General features: G+C 45.6%; 1 protein-coding gene across 2 annotated transcripts in view; it reads right to left on the reverse strand.

The window, feature by feature from the left end:
• The window catches only part of EPHA4 (EPH receptor A4), a 155,899-nt gene extending 142,226 nt beyond the window's left edge, over positions 1-13,673 (reverse strand). The window contains exons 1-4 of one of the 2 annotated variants that reach the window (XM_002925177.4): positions 13,404-13,673; positions 12,319-12,442; positions 9,113-9,180; positions 4,314-4,977 (exon numbers count right to left, since the gene is read on the reverse strand). In XM_002925177.4, the coding sequence (XP_002925223.1) occupies positions 4,314-4,977; positions 9,113-9,180; positions 12,319-12,409 (823 nt within the window). In that variant the 5' untranslated portion in view covers positions 12,410-12,442; positions 13,404-13,673. Of the gene's footprint in view, positions 1-4,313; positions 4,978-9,112; positions 9,181-12,318; positions 12,443-13,403 lie in introns of those variants that run through there. The other variant, XM_019805889.2, reaches the window with a different exon arrangement.
• Between the last annotated feature and the right edge of the window lie 255 nt (positions 13,674-13,928).

The raw sequence follows: 13,928 nt of genomic DNA on the forward strand, positions 1-13,928 counted from the left end.
CTGTGCCACCCAGGCGCCCCCTGAAGTATATTTTAAATGCTTCCTTCCCAGTACTTCTTTCTCCTAAGGTCTTTCTAGAGTAGAGTGGGAAAAACAAAATAAATTCTTCCCCTCTCTCTCTCTTTTTTTTTTTTAAACATAACCTCTTCCTCTTTTCAAGCACAAATTTGAAAAATTTCTGCTATGGCCATCAAAGCATTTTTATCTTGTTCTTTCTAAGAGCTTTTACCGATACTTTTGCCGATCTGAAGGCATCCTCTATTAATGATATATAATATAGGTCCTGGATATGTATGCCCCAAACAATCTACAGCAACAATGTATCTTTCAGGAAGGCTTGATCCCTATGGAGCTTGACTTTATCACAGTTGTGATTGTTTGGCTTGAAGAGTGACTCCAGAAGAAGGCCTTCTTTCTATTAGTATCATTTTATATATACGCTCTAAAATAGTGCTTATTAATATTTCACGAAGAGTAAATCTGTGACTTTCCTTTCATTTTTCAGCTTTTTAATTAAGCAGAAAACATGTTAATAAAGTACCTTTTCCTCTCTTCGTCTGTTTAATCTTTCTGAAGTAATGAAAAGAACCTCCTAAAACATCTGGACTAGTTCCTCCCCGGGGGGGTAGAGGTGGGGGGGTCTGAGGTGTATTTTCACTTTCTTCCAACCATCGGAGGAGACCTGGTCATGAGACCAACTAGAGCAGTGACTTCTCTGCAGCCAATCACTGGGCAAGTTCAAACCGCGGCTGAGGCCAGCCAGCCATGCATCCTCCTGGAGAAGACAGCTGAGCGGCTATTACCACTCTCTGTGGTCCTGAGAAGACGGAGCCAGAGCATTTCAGAAAATGTTATTCAAGAGCAGAATGAACTTGCAGCTGCTTCACGGGGCAAGCCCGCCATCACCTCTTGACACTTCTGACGGAGCCCTCCATCCTTCGCCTCCATTAGCATGTACCACTTGGAGGTAAGAACGCCAAGAGGAAGTGTCGTTCTGTCCCCAAGGTCCCTTGAGGACTCGGCAGCTGACGAAGGTTAGATTCAAACAACAGCACACCCCAGGCCCCCACCCACCCTGGCCATTTTTGCCCAAGGATCCTTTGTCACACATGTAAGATCTTAATCCATCTTCACTCTGACCTCCCAGACCCCAAGGAAGATGGATGAGGAAGTGGGTGACCTTTCACCTGTTCTATTCGGCCTGCAACAGTAGGCCCACTGAAAAGACAATTGGGGAGGAACCGGCTGCCACAGTTCTGAAGACTTGCCAGTTCCCCTTTATATCCCTTCTTAAGCTCTCTTTGCGCCCTGGTCTTTCTTGTCCCGCCCCCAAATCTCTTTTCTCTCACTCAAAGGAAAGTTCGCTTTCCGACAGGGGAGAAATAAAATGACTCTCTCCAAATATCATTTTCAACATGAAGTGTGAAAATAGACATTATTCTTTGTTAGGGCAAGGGCAATGCTTCCGTCCTATCTTTAGCCTTGACTTCCAAGAGGGGCTGGGAGACGGATGAACTTCCCTTTTGCTCGTTCAACTCAACACCCTTAAAAGTCCACAGCTATGACTGTGGGAAGAACAGAGTAATCAAAGAATTGCTAGCATTAACACCGGGTTAATGCTTTAGGAACCGAAAGGCGACTTGTATTAATCTTACATCACTGTGCCCTCGTAAGTCCTTACTTGGACTGTAACCTAAATACGATTATTTTCAACCCATTTTATAGACGAAGAAACCAAGCTACAGACCTTAAGAAACACGCTCAAGGTCACAGAGTTATGTGAGCACATGGAGACACCTCTCCATGTTCTTTCTGCTCTACCTGGATGCTTCCCAGTAATGACGTCAAGGATGGAGATGACCATTTTTATTGCTCCTAAGATTTTTACAGTCTTGAGTCATCTTTAAAAAGTCTCACTGAGGTGTGGAGTTGGAGAATCTTGCCATTCAAGTTTTTCCTTCCTCCCTAAATTCATCAGCAATGCTTACCTGTTACTATTAAGAACAAACAAATAAACAAAGGGCAAGATTTTGTTCAAAAAATGCCTTCTTGAAAGAGTTAATCCTTTTATGAGCAGTGAAGAAAATACCTGGGTAGCCAGAGTGAGAACAATGAAGATGTTAAAAAACAGCCTCAATCAGCCTCCCCTTCCATTAAGTATGCAGCCTTGTGTTAGGAAAAGTTTGCTGAGAAACAGATGAATCTAAAACATGGAGTCCCACCCCTTCCACAAACCATATGATTAACCGGATTCCCAAGATTATTTCCATAAAGCAAACCACTAAAATGTTCAATTGGCTTTACATTCACTTCCCCCTCCATCTTTTTCTCTTCTTCTTCTAATTTGGGTTGTAAAAATGTCAAGGAGTTTCACGGTGGAGCAATATATGAGTTAGTGGGCTCTGCAAAAATTGAAAATCAATGACATTAGATACAGAGATAGACTAATGCCAGAGCGGGAAAAGGGAGAAAACAGTGTTCTTTTTTTAAATACATATAAGAATCTTGACATGCGAAGACGTGCAAGTCCTCCCTTACAAAGATGGAAAAGGCAGAATAATTTACTCTAAAATATGATGCAGTGTCATCGCCCTGTTCCTGTCACTGTACCTGCTATGATGATTGCAATTTAGGTGCCAATAACAACGCACTCACCTATGTTCTAGTACTCATACCAGAATATGTTTCAGAGTTTCAATTTGGTACAGCTTATGCAGTAGTTACTAAGTCAAGAGCTAACACAATGATCAAGAAATTAATCTTTGCAAACAACAACAAAAAAAACAGCCTTAAATTCAAACTTTAAAATTTTCAAATTTACAGGTTCACCTTTTTTACTCTGAGTCAACAGAAAAGGTAGCCCGCCTTTATTGTTTCATCTGCAATGAACTTACAACATTCCCTGTTAGCTACTCCTGGAATTAACTAGAAAATCAGGAATGACACTTTAAAAGCGTATAAACTATAAAAGGGAAAAATGCATAACCTATGACATGAAATTACCAAAAATGAGACTTTCTTCAGGTTATAACTGTTGATTTCCAGTCAGTCGAGTGGATTGTCCCACAGTTAATCCCACCCTGTCATTAAGATGGTTGAAATGCCAGACAAATTGTGTGGCAGTCAGTTATTTTGGGGTCTTTAATCACCAAATCAGATGAACCATGTGGCAATCAGTCTACAGTTCAACAATCAACCTGAGAAAAGATTAATCGGATCTGTTCCATAGTCGGGATCAGAGTTACCCTGTTTAGCCGTAACCATAGTAAGACCGGCAGCAGCAAACTATTGATAAGCACTAAAAATAAACACCAAGCAAAAATAACAACCCTGGGATAACTGATTTTTTTTTAAGCCTCAATCCACACACAACACAAGCAATCCATGTAAATACGAACTCTTCTCATCTCTTGCTGGGAAGCAAAGTTGCTCCAAAGAAAAGTATTTTACCAACTCCCCAGAAAGGAGAAACAAGGGAGAAAAGAATTGCATACACTGAACTACAGGGAAGAAAGAAAAAAATCACCTCAGTAATGTGATAAGTAGTAATTAACATGATACAAAAGTCTAGATTTCTTCAAAAACTCAATAACCAAAATGGATGGCAATTTACTATTGCCTCTGACCACCCAGATCAAGTAAGATTCTCACTAGCTTTTTATCACCTCCGCAGGGAAATCAAGAGGTCTTTCATCAAGATTAATGTCACTAGAAGACCTTATCAATGGGTGCTCAGTGGAACAGAATGCACTTGAAACTCCGTTACTCCACTGCATTTGGCCATGTCTACACTGGTCCATGAGGCAGGAAAAACTGTACTTTTTTTACACAGCTCGATTTTCATCAGCCAGCAGGATTTGCAAGAATAGAGTCCTCATTTCACATTTAAGTCGTTCATGTACATATATATACACCACAAGAGATATTTACCATCTTCGCCATGGTACCAGGTTTACAGCCAGGGAAAACTGGGGTTCAAAAATGTGTCTGCCCTCTTTAAGGAAGGAGCAATCAAGTCTGTTTCTTCAGCTCGTTCATTTACATTTCAGAGGGCACATCAAGCCGGTGGAGATCTAAGTGCCTGTTAGCAAATGTGTTTGGTCTTCTGCTGATTACACAGCATCATTTATTTTGTCAGTATTAGAAACGTCTTAGCCTTGCCACCTGGAGCCATAGCACTTACTCATTAGACCCCTCTGTCCCACCACATCCCACAGGGGCTGCTAATTACTGGCTTTACTCCATTTAGTCTCATCTCTGATTTAATTACGTGCACTAAGCCCTAATGAAAAGTACAATATGGCTCTTCTTACCTTGGCATTCTCCATTCCGCTCTTCATGCCCAGCATTGCATAGGCAGTTGCCAATGGGTACCAGCCATTCACCATCTGCCCCACAGTACATTTTTGGCACATCCTTCTCTTCTGAGTTGTTGACGCAGGAGCCTCGAACTTCCACCAGGGAAGATGTATCAGCCCCTGTGATGGTGTCTGGAAACTGGGCCAGATTGCGAACGGTGAGCGGACACTTCTTATAGAACACACGGACTGAGACCAGGGCAATGCAGGCCCCCACATCCTGAAAAGCCAGATAAAACCCCTTTTTGCTCAGTGGCCCTACATCCCGGATCTCGGTGTTCAGCTTCATGATTCTGTCACCAATGTCTACTTGGGTGAAGCTCTCGTCGGCCGCAATGGTGTCAATCTTGGCGAACTGGCTCTCTCGGATAAAACGCTCCTTGTCGTTGTCTGATTCATAGTAGTAAAGGTTAAACGTCTCCTTGCAAGTCCCCATGACACCTGGAAGACTGTTGCAGTCTCTCAAGGTGAACTTGATCTCAATATACACCCTCTGGGCCCCCTCCCGGGTGATCCAATCAGTTCGTAGCCAGTTATTCTGGTTGGGTTCCATCACGTTGCACACTTGGTAGGTTCGGATTGGTGTATTTTTTTCATCCATTATACTCACTTCCTCCCACTGCAAAGATCCAAAGGAAATGTATCAATTACAAAATGTCATCATACAGTGACTTGTCAATTCTACTGTAGCCTTCCAGGACAGTGACAATTTTTGTTTCAGGGAGGAAGAAAATGACTGAGAACCAACCCTCACTAACAAAACATCTAATGGGAGATAAGACAATATTTTTATTGAGAATGTGGTGTTTTGGGGGTCTGGTTTGGTTTTGTGGTTGTTTCCTTCTTTTGCCTAAAATCCAGAGGCCTGCGGAGATCTATTGCTTCTGAGTTCCCAGCAGTTCCTTGTGGTGGTCTAACAACCTCAGATTCACCTATTACAACAGCTACAATTTCAAGTGGCAACAGTTCAAATTTACTCATAAATGAAAAACTAGTATGTGTACTGTTTCAACAACTGAGCAGAGACCTGCAAATTAAGAGCAGGAAGAAAGAAGCTTGCCAAAGGAAGACAATTATCAGCTAATTAGTGGTGCTCCTGTCAGAACTTTGCTCTCTAATACCTAAAAAAAAGTCAATTTTTTTTTTTTGGCACTGTCACTGTTCTTTAAAGGGGTAAAGAAAATCTCACTCTTCTGGTTTTGGTAATCCTGAGAAGACAGAGAGTAAACTTTATGGTTGGATTTCTCAACTCCACTGTCACTTATAACAATGAAACACTTTTCCAGAGCAACGTATTCAAAGTCTGTATATTATTTTTTAAACATATACCTGTAAGTAAACGAGGATGCACACATGCTTTGCTTCTAAATAGTTTGTGGATATTGAAAATAAAATAGTAGGGGGTATTTATGATTGAAAGCCCAAGAAAATTAGAGGAGGATGGGAGGGTTTTCTTTACGATCTATTTCCTAACATAAAGATTTTCACTGTGGGACAACGCACTGTGACGGGAGTAGTAAAAACTCTCTCTCTTGACACAGCTTTTAAAAATAATCCTAAAAGCAGCACGATTGTTTGGGGGCCTCCTCTAAATCTAGTAGGCAGCCTCCAATTCTTCACAAGTATCTAGAGGAACGCATTTATATAGATCTGGTATAAATCAGTTTAAGTATCTAACACATGAATATAATTAGAAGAAAAAAGATAGTTTAAAAAAATTCATATTCTGTAATAGCTCCACTTAAAGCTCCATTCAATCCAATGAAGTACATAGAACCATAATGTATCTTTTAACGGGTTTTCCATCTGTGCATTGGAAAACTATTAATGGATGGAAATGTTACTATGGGAAGGGCCATACTGCATAAAATTCTGTATCCCTTTCATCTGCTACCATTATGAAAGTTGGAACTGGGAGGGATAAGTGCCCTGTGGTGATTAAAATTTCTTTTTATCCGCTAAGCAATAAATCACCAGTAATTTACTTATTTGGGGGAAATTCATGTAAATCCAAAAATAGATCTCCACCTTCAAAAAAAAACCCTACTCAGCATGCTTCTCATCTCAGAACAAAGGGAATATGGAAAAACACATTTATCAATGTAAATGAAAGCACACAGGGATATCTCCACAGAGTTCATACAGGAGAGTTTGGGTCTAATGTGAATTTTCCAACCTGAACTTAATTGTCTAAACACATTGATCAATTTGCCAGAACAATGACAAATCTCACCTTAGTTTTTGTATTTTACAATCAGCATCAGAAACTCAATATACTCCTTTAAATGTACACTGCCAAGAAATTAAGTTTTTTGGTACAATGTTGCCATTAGGAGCCATTACTTTCTATTATTCTTATGTTCTTAGTTGTTCTTACAGAAAAACAGAGAACAGCGAGTTGTCTCTGACTGTATTTCATATTTTACTTTGTGGTATTGTCAAGTAAATTCTCTTTTTCTCTTTAAAAGCAACAATAACAACAAATAAATATCATTATTTATTGACAAAACCATGACCCCAAGTTTCCAGCCAAGAAAGATGTGAACCATCCTAACTCTAAGTAGAAATTTCAGAAAATCACCAAAAGACACAAATGTGCATTTATCTTCAGCTAGAAAGAACTTTTTAAAGCCAATCCACCCACACTTTTAGATAATCTAATTCATCCCTTCATTCTAAACGAGAAAAAGTCTTCTTTAATTACAAGATCTACAGATTAATGAAACTTTATAATCTGGCACATTATTTCTCAATGGCTACTATATATTTTGGAAAGACTAATTGTATTATATATAAATAAAGTTTCATTTCTCACCCCTCACAGTGAGTCCCTAAAATGTTACACCCATCATATTTAAGGAAAGAAAGATGCTACATTCTATGTCTACATTCAGTCCACAGGAAAGTTCTGGGTTGGACACAATCAGCTATATATGCATGGTATTATTTTAAGAGACTTCAAGACGAAAGAAGTTTTGTGTTTAGAAAAACTGAGCAGGTGTTCTTTCAGCAGTTTGGGGGTCGGTGCGGGATATGGGATGTCTACAGCATATTAAATTGCAGTAAAAGCTTTCCAGAAACTAGATAGACTATAGACTGTACTCAAAAATGTGTCATTCCTTGCTTTTAAACAGGTCCCAAATTATACTGGATGCATTCTCCCTTCAAACTTGAAAGCAGGCAGTAAGAAATAAGAAAAATAAGACTCATTAAATTTTTTAAGTACTGATGCCTTCCATCTTCAATTCTGCTGGCAGTTCTAATACATTGGACCTACAGAGCTTTACATCCTGGTGTAGCCTGGGAAAGCCTCCCTGAATCAGTGACCTTTCCAGGGTATAGGATTAACAAGAGTCTGACTCTCACGAGATAAAGCTGTACCTTTCTTCGCATTCAAGACAGGGGCAATTGCCTGCAATCAGCAGTGAATACAGCCTGTCTACACTGCCAGAGGCCTGCCAATCACTCTCGCTCCCTGTAAAAAATAGTTTTGAGGGCCGACTAGAATTTTTCAGCAGAGATCCAACCAACTGCAGTCAAGTTCAGGCAGAAAAACAGGAAGGCAAGGCAAATCTCCATTTAATTTCACACGGATCACAAGACGTGTTTTGGAAAAAGACAGCCTAACATTCTCCATCTTTATGACAACTTTCTTGCCTTATTTTTAAAACCCTTCCTCTTTTGTAACAGTTCCTGTGCATCTTTACTGTTCTGATCCCTTACTGTTGATTCCGCGGACAGGTGTGAAGCACTGTACTGGGTGCTGGTATTACAGTTTTCCCTGTGTCTTTCACCTCCATTGCACTTAATCAACTGATTTGGTCATAGATTATCCAGCATATAAAGGCAGACTGATATTAATTTTTAAAGGATCTGAAAGTTCCTTAAATTTGGCAGGAGTCAGAGTTACATGTTATTCTGATTTCTTTCCAAAGCCGATTCATTCTGACTTGTTACGAAGGGCGGCGGGGGAGAACGTGGCCACTGACCTGTATTCTCTGAATCTTGAGGAGGAGGCCGTGATGGCACATTTCAGAAGAGATGAACAGTGATGGGCTCTCAAACTTTCTATTCTAGCTTCCCCTTTCCCAAAGACTCAAGATTCCAAATACTTAAAAACTTTTTTACATTCAGCACCAACAGTACTAAAGCTTGGGGGTTTTCTGTATACACTCTGCGCCTCTGGCACAAGTTCATAGGGGTTCCTCTAGGTGTCCAAGAGAGCTGCAGTTGATTAAGATCGGGAGATTTAAGGTTGTGAGAGGTAAGGAATCATCGGACCCCCCCTCCACTGCCTGTGCAGGGACCTAAACTTGTGCCCAGTACAATCAGAAATGTTCTCTCCCCTGGTGTCTTTATTTATTCACTTTCCTCATCTGGAAACAGAACAATTGTTCTGAAATTAACCCTGTCAGGTCTTCACGGCCTTCACAGTAACAGGCACAAACTCTAATTTGGTCCTTGGATCGTATTTCTTGTCGGTATTTTAGTTTTAAATAGGCATCTAAGTCTATGCCTCCACCAATCTCCTAATTTTGAAACCCCTTTCTGCCCTTTTGGTTTCTAGTTCTTCCATGACTGAGCTATCCAAAGGGAGTATAGGATTTCTCCAACAAAGCGTAATTTACTTCATAGGCCACTGCGGAAATCTGACCCCCTCACCACAATCAACAAGAATCAAGCCATTAGGACTCTCAGAAAGTTGCTAATCACTCCTTTTTACCCTCTGGATCAGAGAGCAACTCGGAACTTACCCCTCCTTCCAGGGGGTTTGCTATCCACCCAAGTTCTCCCTGAACAGATCTGGAATCCAATAAGGTAACTGCAAGAAAACAAAGAAAAATGGATTAATTTCCAATTGCACAAAAAGCCAATACTACAAAAACCATTTGCCTGAGCGTTTCCATATGTGCTGGGGGTGTGCATATCCAACTCTGATCAAAACTAAACTCGGTCTCACTTATGTAAATAATCATTACTTACTTGATCTTCTCCCCTCTTTAAATCTGCACATTCTTATTTATTTAACTTGCTTAGCATTTAAAATTCCATCCCAGGACTGAGCTGATTCATTTTCTAAAAAGGATGAATAGAGAATCTCAAGTACAATTCAAAAAATAAATATATCTACGTAGGGCAGTTACACGCCAGAGCAAAATCAGCATTCATCTCTGTCTGGTATCTACTAGAGTTATTTGTTTTTGTAAGTTTCAGATGACCACATAACTCATCATCATGGTGACAGAACCACAAGTGAATTCTAACAGAGAGTACTCAAAGGGTCATGAAAAGGCTCTCTCCTCTACAATTTCTTTTTTCCCTCCCCCACCAAATAAAGAGGCCCTGGATGTGGTTTCTGTTGCTTTATTTAAATATTAAAGTTTCAGAAACTGGTAATGGCAGACCTGTAGAATTCTCTTAGAATGCCAACACACTGGAATATTCTCTTCCCCAGGTCTTTTGGAGGCCAACCAGAGACTCAGTCCTCAGCTTAGGAGGAAATCACTGGTTTGAATTTTAGGTGAAGGAATGCTGCCTAACAGATTTCGTGTTTGTGTTGCATCTAAGCGTGGGTGTCAGAGCTCAGGGAACAGGGAGGACAGTTACAAAGCTGCTATCCCCCACCCAGGCTGGAACTGTCCTAGGCACCGAGGACACTGAAAAGGACATAATGGATTCCTAACCTCCACATTCCCTTTCCCACCGACATCTGCAGGCGTGGGGGTCGAAAGGCCCATCTCAAAGGAACCACTGGGTTATTAATTTGATCAGTGAGGCTGGCTCTTTAGGCTGGGGGAGGGGTGGGAATGGGGAGCCCCCATCCTTGCTCCTGGGCACTCAGAATTTCAGTCTCACCGCTAAGCCTCTAAATTCTGCCCACCTTCCCTCATTTCGTGCCCAAGCCAAAGGAGTTAAAAACAGCTGCTTTCTGCTGGTTTTCCCGGGGATCCTGAATTCCTAGGGTCTCTTAATTATTTTAAAATGTAGATCCTTCCCTGGGTTGCTCCCGCCCGGAGTTGCGCCCCCCTCTCCTCATTCCCTCTTCTCGGTCCCTAGAGAAAAGCCCGCTACATCCATTTGGATTTATGTAAGGTGGATTAGGGACACAAAGGGAACAATAAGACCCAATTTACAAAAAAAGGGAGGGAGTAGAAAGGGAGGGTAAAAGGGAGAAAAGGAAACGTGATGGGAATAAAAAGCAACAAAATGAATTAATTTTTAGGGGGGAGGAGGGGCCGGAGGGGGGAAGACACCCCTTCGTTCTACATCAGCCTACAGCTCCATCAACACCGTTTTTGTCTAACGCTCCCAAGTTTTCCTTCCAAAAGAAAAGGCAAGAAAGGGGAGGGGGGAAAAGAAAGAAAAAGAAAGAAAGAAAGAAAGAAAGAAAGAAAGAAAGAAAGAAAAGAAAGAAAAAGAAAAGAAGAAAGAAAGGAGAAGAAAAAAAAACCTCCGTTAGGTCTGGTACCAGAGAGGTCTTGAGGGACGTCCTAACAAGTGTGGGAAGTAGTCAGGAGAAATCGAGATCCATGATTCCACTAAAAGAAATGACCCTGGGGATCGAGGGACCGCAGCAACTGAAATGGCACTAGAAGCCAGTTAGAAGGAAGGGATCAAGAGGGTGGGAGAGCACCCCTTTCCTCCCAGTGTCTGCCGGCAGGTGTGTGAATCTCTCCCAGCCTCCGTCTGGCGAGCTCTGGGTACCGGCTGCCCAGCCAAGGCTAAGTTGGTTTTTGGCTCCCTCCTTCGGAACAGGGAAAATGATAGATTGCGCAGGGATGCATGGACGGATTCTGGAGAGATGGACGCCTGAATAGATGGATGGATGGGTAGATGAATAGGGGAGGGAGCGGGGCGGGGGGGGGGCTGCTGTGAAAGAGTCGAGGAGAGGGGTGCAAGGCTAGATGCACGCTGACTCGGGCACAAGCAGCACCGAACACAGGCGCACACAATCAGGGCACTCACGCATAGGCAGGCACACAATCGTTCGCGTCCACGCGGGCACCCGCGCACCCACATACAAGCATTTGCGCGCGCGCGCGTACATACACAGATTCACGCTCACACACACACACATTCAATTCGCCTTTCTCTGAGATCATCAGAAACTAAATGATCAACACGCACCTCTTCTACACAGAAACAGCACACACAATCTTTCTAGCACGTCCGAAGAGAGGCGCAGAAAACAGCACCCAGAAGGGTCCGGTCGGTCCGCGCGCTCCATCCAGACTAACTCAGTGTATAGTTCTGGGGGCAAAAAGCAATAACTACTACGTTCAACTGGCCAGCGGGTCCCCAGGTCTGCGGGGTGATCAGAAGAGAGTGGGGCCCGTAGGCCGGCGTTCGCACACCCGGAGCGCGCGGCTCAGCGGGGAGAAAGGTGTCTGACGCCGGGTGCTACAGAAACCAGGTCACTGGCGACCTGCGAGCGGCGCCACGACCGCTGTGCGGCTGAGGCCCCGCAGCCGGGTCCCAGGAAGCCCAGGGCTCGGGAAACTTTTCAGAAACCTGAGCTTCAAGGCTTTCCCATGAACCCTGGGGCACCAAGCACTCACTTAGCTCCAGGCTTCCGTTCCCCCCTTGACCGGGTTTGGGTTGGGAGCTGTGGTAGCGAGAGCTAGGTCCAAATATATATATTTTTTAATCCTGGCGTTGGCTCTCGTGTATCCCCTGGGGCGCCCGGAGCTGGCCTCGCCGGGAGATGCTGATAAACTTTGTCCTTTCGCTACAAACTTGGGTAGCCCGGCCGAATGCATGGTCACCTCCGGGGAAGGCTGCCGGGAAGCTTCCCCACTCCCCTTCGCGGATCCCCTCGTCCCGGCCCCCTTCTCCGGAATCGGGGCGCACCGCTCACGCCGGGATCCCCTCATAATCTCCGGCTTCGCGGTCCCGGGGACCATTCACCCGCAGATCCACCTCTCTGCCCGGGACGGCAGAAGGACCGCCTCGTTCTTACCTTCATTCGCGGGGTACACCCTGGAACCGGTGACAGCGTCGCAAATCCCAAAGAGAAACGAAAAGAGGACGAAATAGAAAATCCCAGCCATGGTTCGCCGGTGCCAACGCCGCTCCTGCCGCTTCTATCCCAGTGGAATAAATGCTTAAGTTAGGAGTGCAGCAGGCTGAAGACATTGCCAAAGGGGTGGGCCCAGCCCGTGACGTTCACCCGCCAGTCCGGCGCCCGCGGCCAATAGTGGCGCAGACAGGACGGCCCAGCCCTGCCCCACTGAGCAGAGCCCGCCCCGAGGCCCCGCCCCCTCCGGGCTCTGTGGGGCGCGCCGTCTCCCCGGGCCTCTGGGGCCCAGCTCTGCGGGGTTCCCGCCCCCGCCAGAAGGAGACGATGTGGTCCCCGGACCTCACCTCAGGGGTCCAGCCCTTGGGCAGCGGAAGGAGCTTCGAAGACTGAATTGACTGGGGGGAATCCGAGGAAGATTGGCAACCCCCTCAACCACCCCCCGCCCCGGCCACGGGCGATTTGAGATGGAGGAAAAGGTTCTTTCACTGCAATAAAATAAGTATAAAGTTGACCTGCCTCTTTGCTGTTGCTCTTTTCTGAGGGTCGAAGCGTTGGCGTCTCGCGCGCCCGGGCTGGCGCATCGCCTCTGCCTCCCTCACCTACCTTGCCCTGTTTGTGTCTTGATGGCGCATCTCCAAATGAAACGCTCTTTGGGGGAGTTCTGTGGTTTGATTATGTCTTTCTTCCCTGGCTCCCCAGCTGCGCGGAGAGCAGGGACCTAATCGGTCCCCAAAGTCCAGGGCAGCTCCCGACGGGAGGGAAGCCTCAGTCACCGTCTCCAGAGACGGAACCAGTGACTTTCTAGCAACGGAGAAGAGCACTCTGGTTGCACCTCGCGTTCACGCAGCGCGTCTTTCCCCGGCTCCGGGACAGGACTTCCCACCGCGCCAGGACGCCCCGACAAGGCCTGGCCTGAGCTGCAGGGAACCGACTGCGTGTTTTCCGGGGTTCGTCGCAGGAATCTGGCCTGGTCAATCCCGGGCGCCGGGGCAGAAGCGAAGGGCATAAAGCGGGAGCGGGGGTACCTGCTGCTGCCCAGACCCCTCAGGTGGGGACTCGGAGGCTGCCCGGCGCGGTTGCTGCAGCTCTGCGCTCCGACGGCTCCCGGGCGCTGCTGGGGACCGCTCTCCGCGCACCGGGCGCGGTGGCGGACGGCAGAAGCGGCAAAAATCCTCGTAGCTGCCACCACCCAGGCGCCGAGAGTGTCACTGTCAACCTCCAAGGACGTAGGCCCCACTGGGCCTTGGTCTGTCCCCAGGTGTCCGGGCAGCGAAGGCAGCCACCTGAGCGCCGCCCGGCTCCTGTAACGCTGCTGGAATCCCGGGGACCGACCCCGGACGCGGCTCGAAGCGTTTCTCCCGACGTTTAAAGGGGCCTGATTCCTGACTTGGCCTCCCCCTTCCCTCCCCCCCACCCCAGGCCACCTCTCCTCTCTCTCCCTCCAGGGTAGCGGGTTTTTCTCCGGAGCCAGGGTCCCAGCGGGTGGGCTACCGCGGGGAGATGGAAGCGCATTTCCCGCTCCTGCGGCGGCTCATCGTGAGGCAACCGCG

This window comes from Ailuropoda melanoleuca, chromosome 2 (genome assembly GCF_002007445.2).
Source record: "Ailuropoda melanoleuca isolate Jingjing chromosome 2, ASM200744v2, whole genome shotgun sequence".
In the NCBI taxonomy this organism is placed as follows: domain Eukaryota; kingdom Metazoa; phylum Chordata; class Mammalia; order Carnivora; family Ursidae; genus Ailuropoda; species Ailuropoda melanoleuca.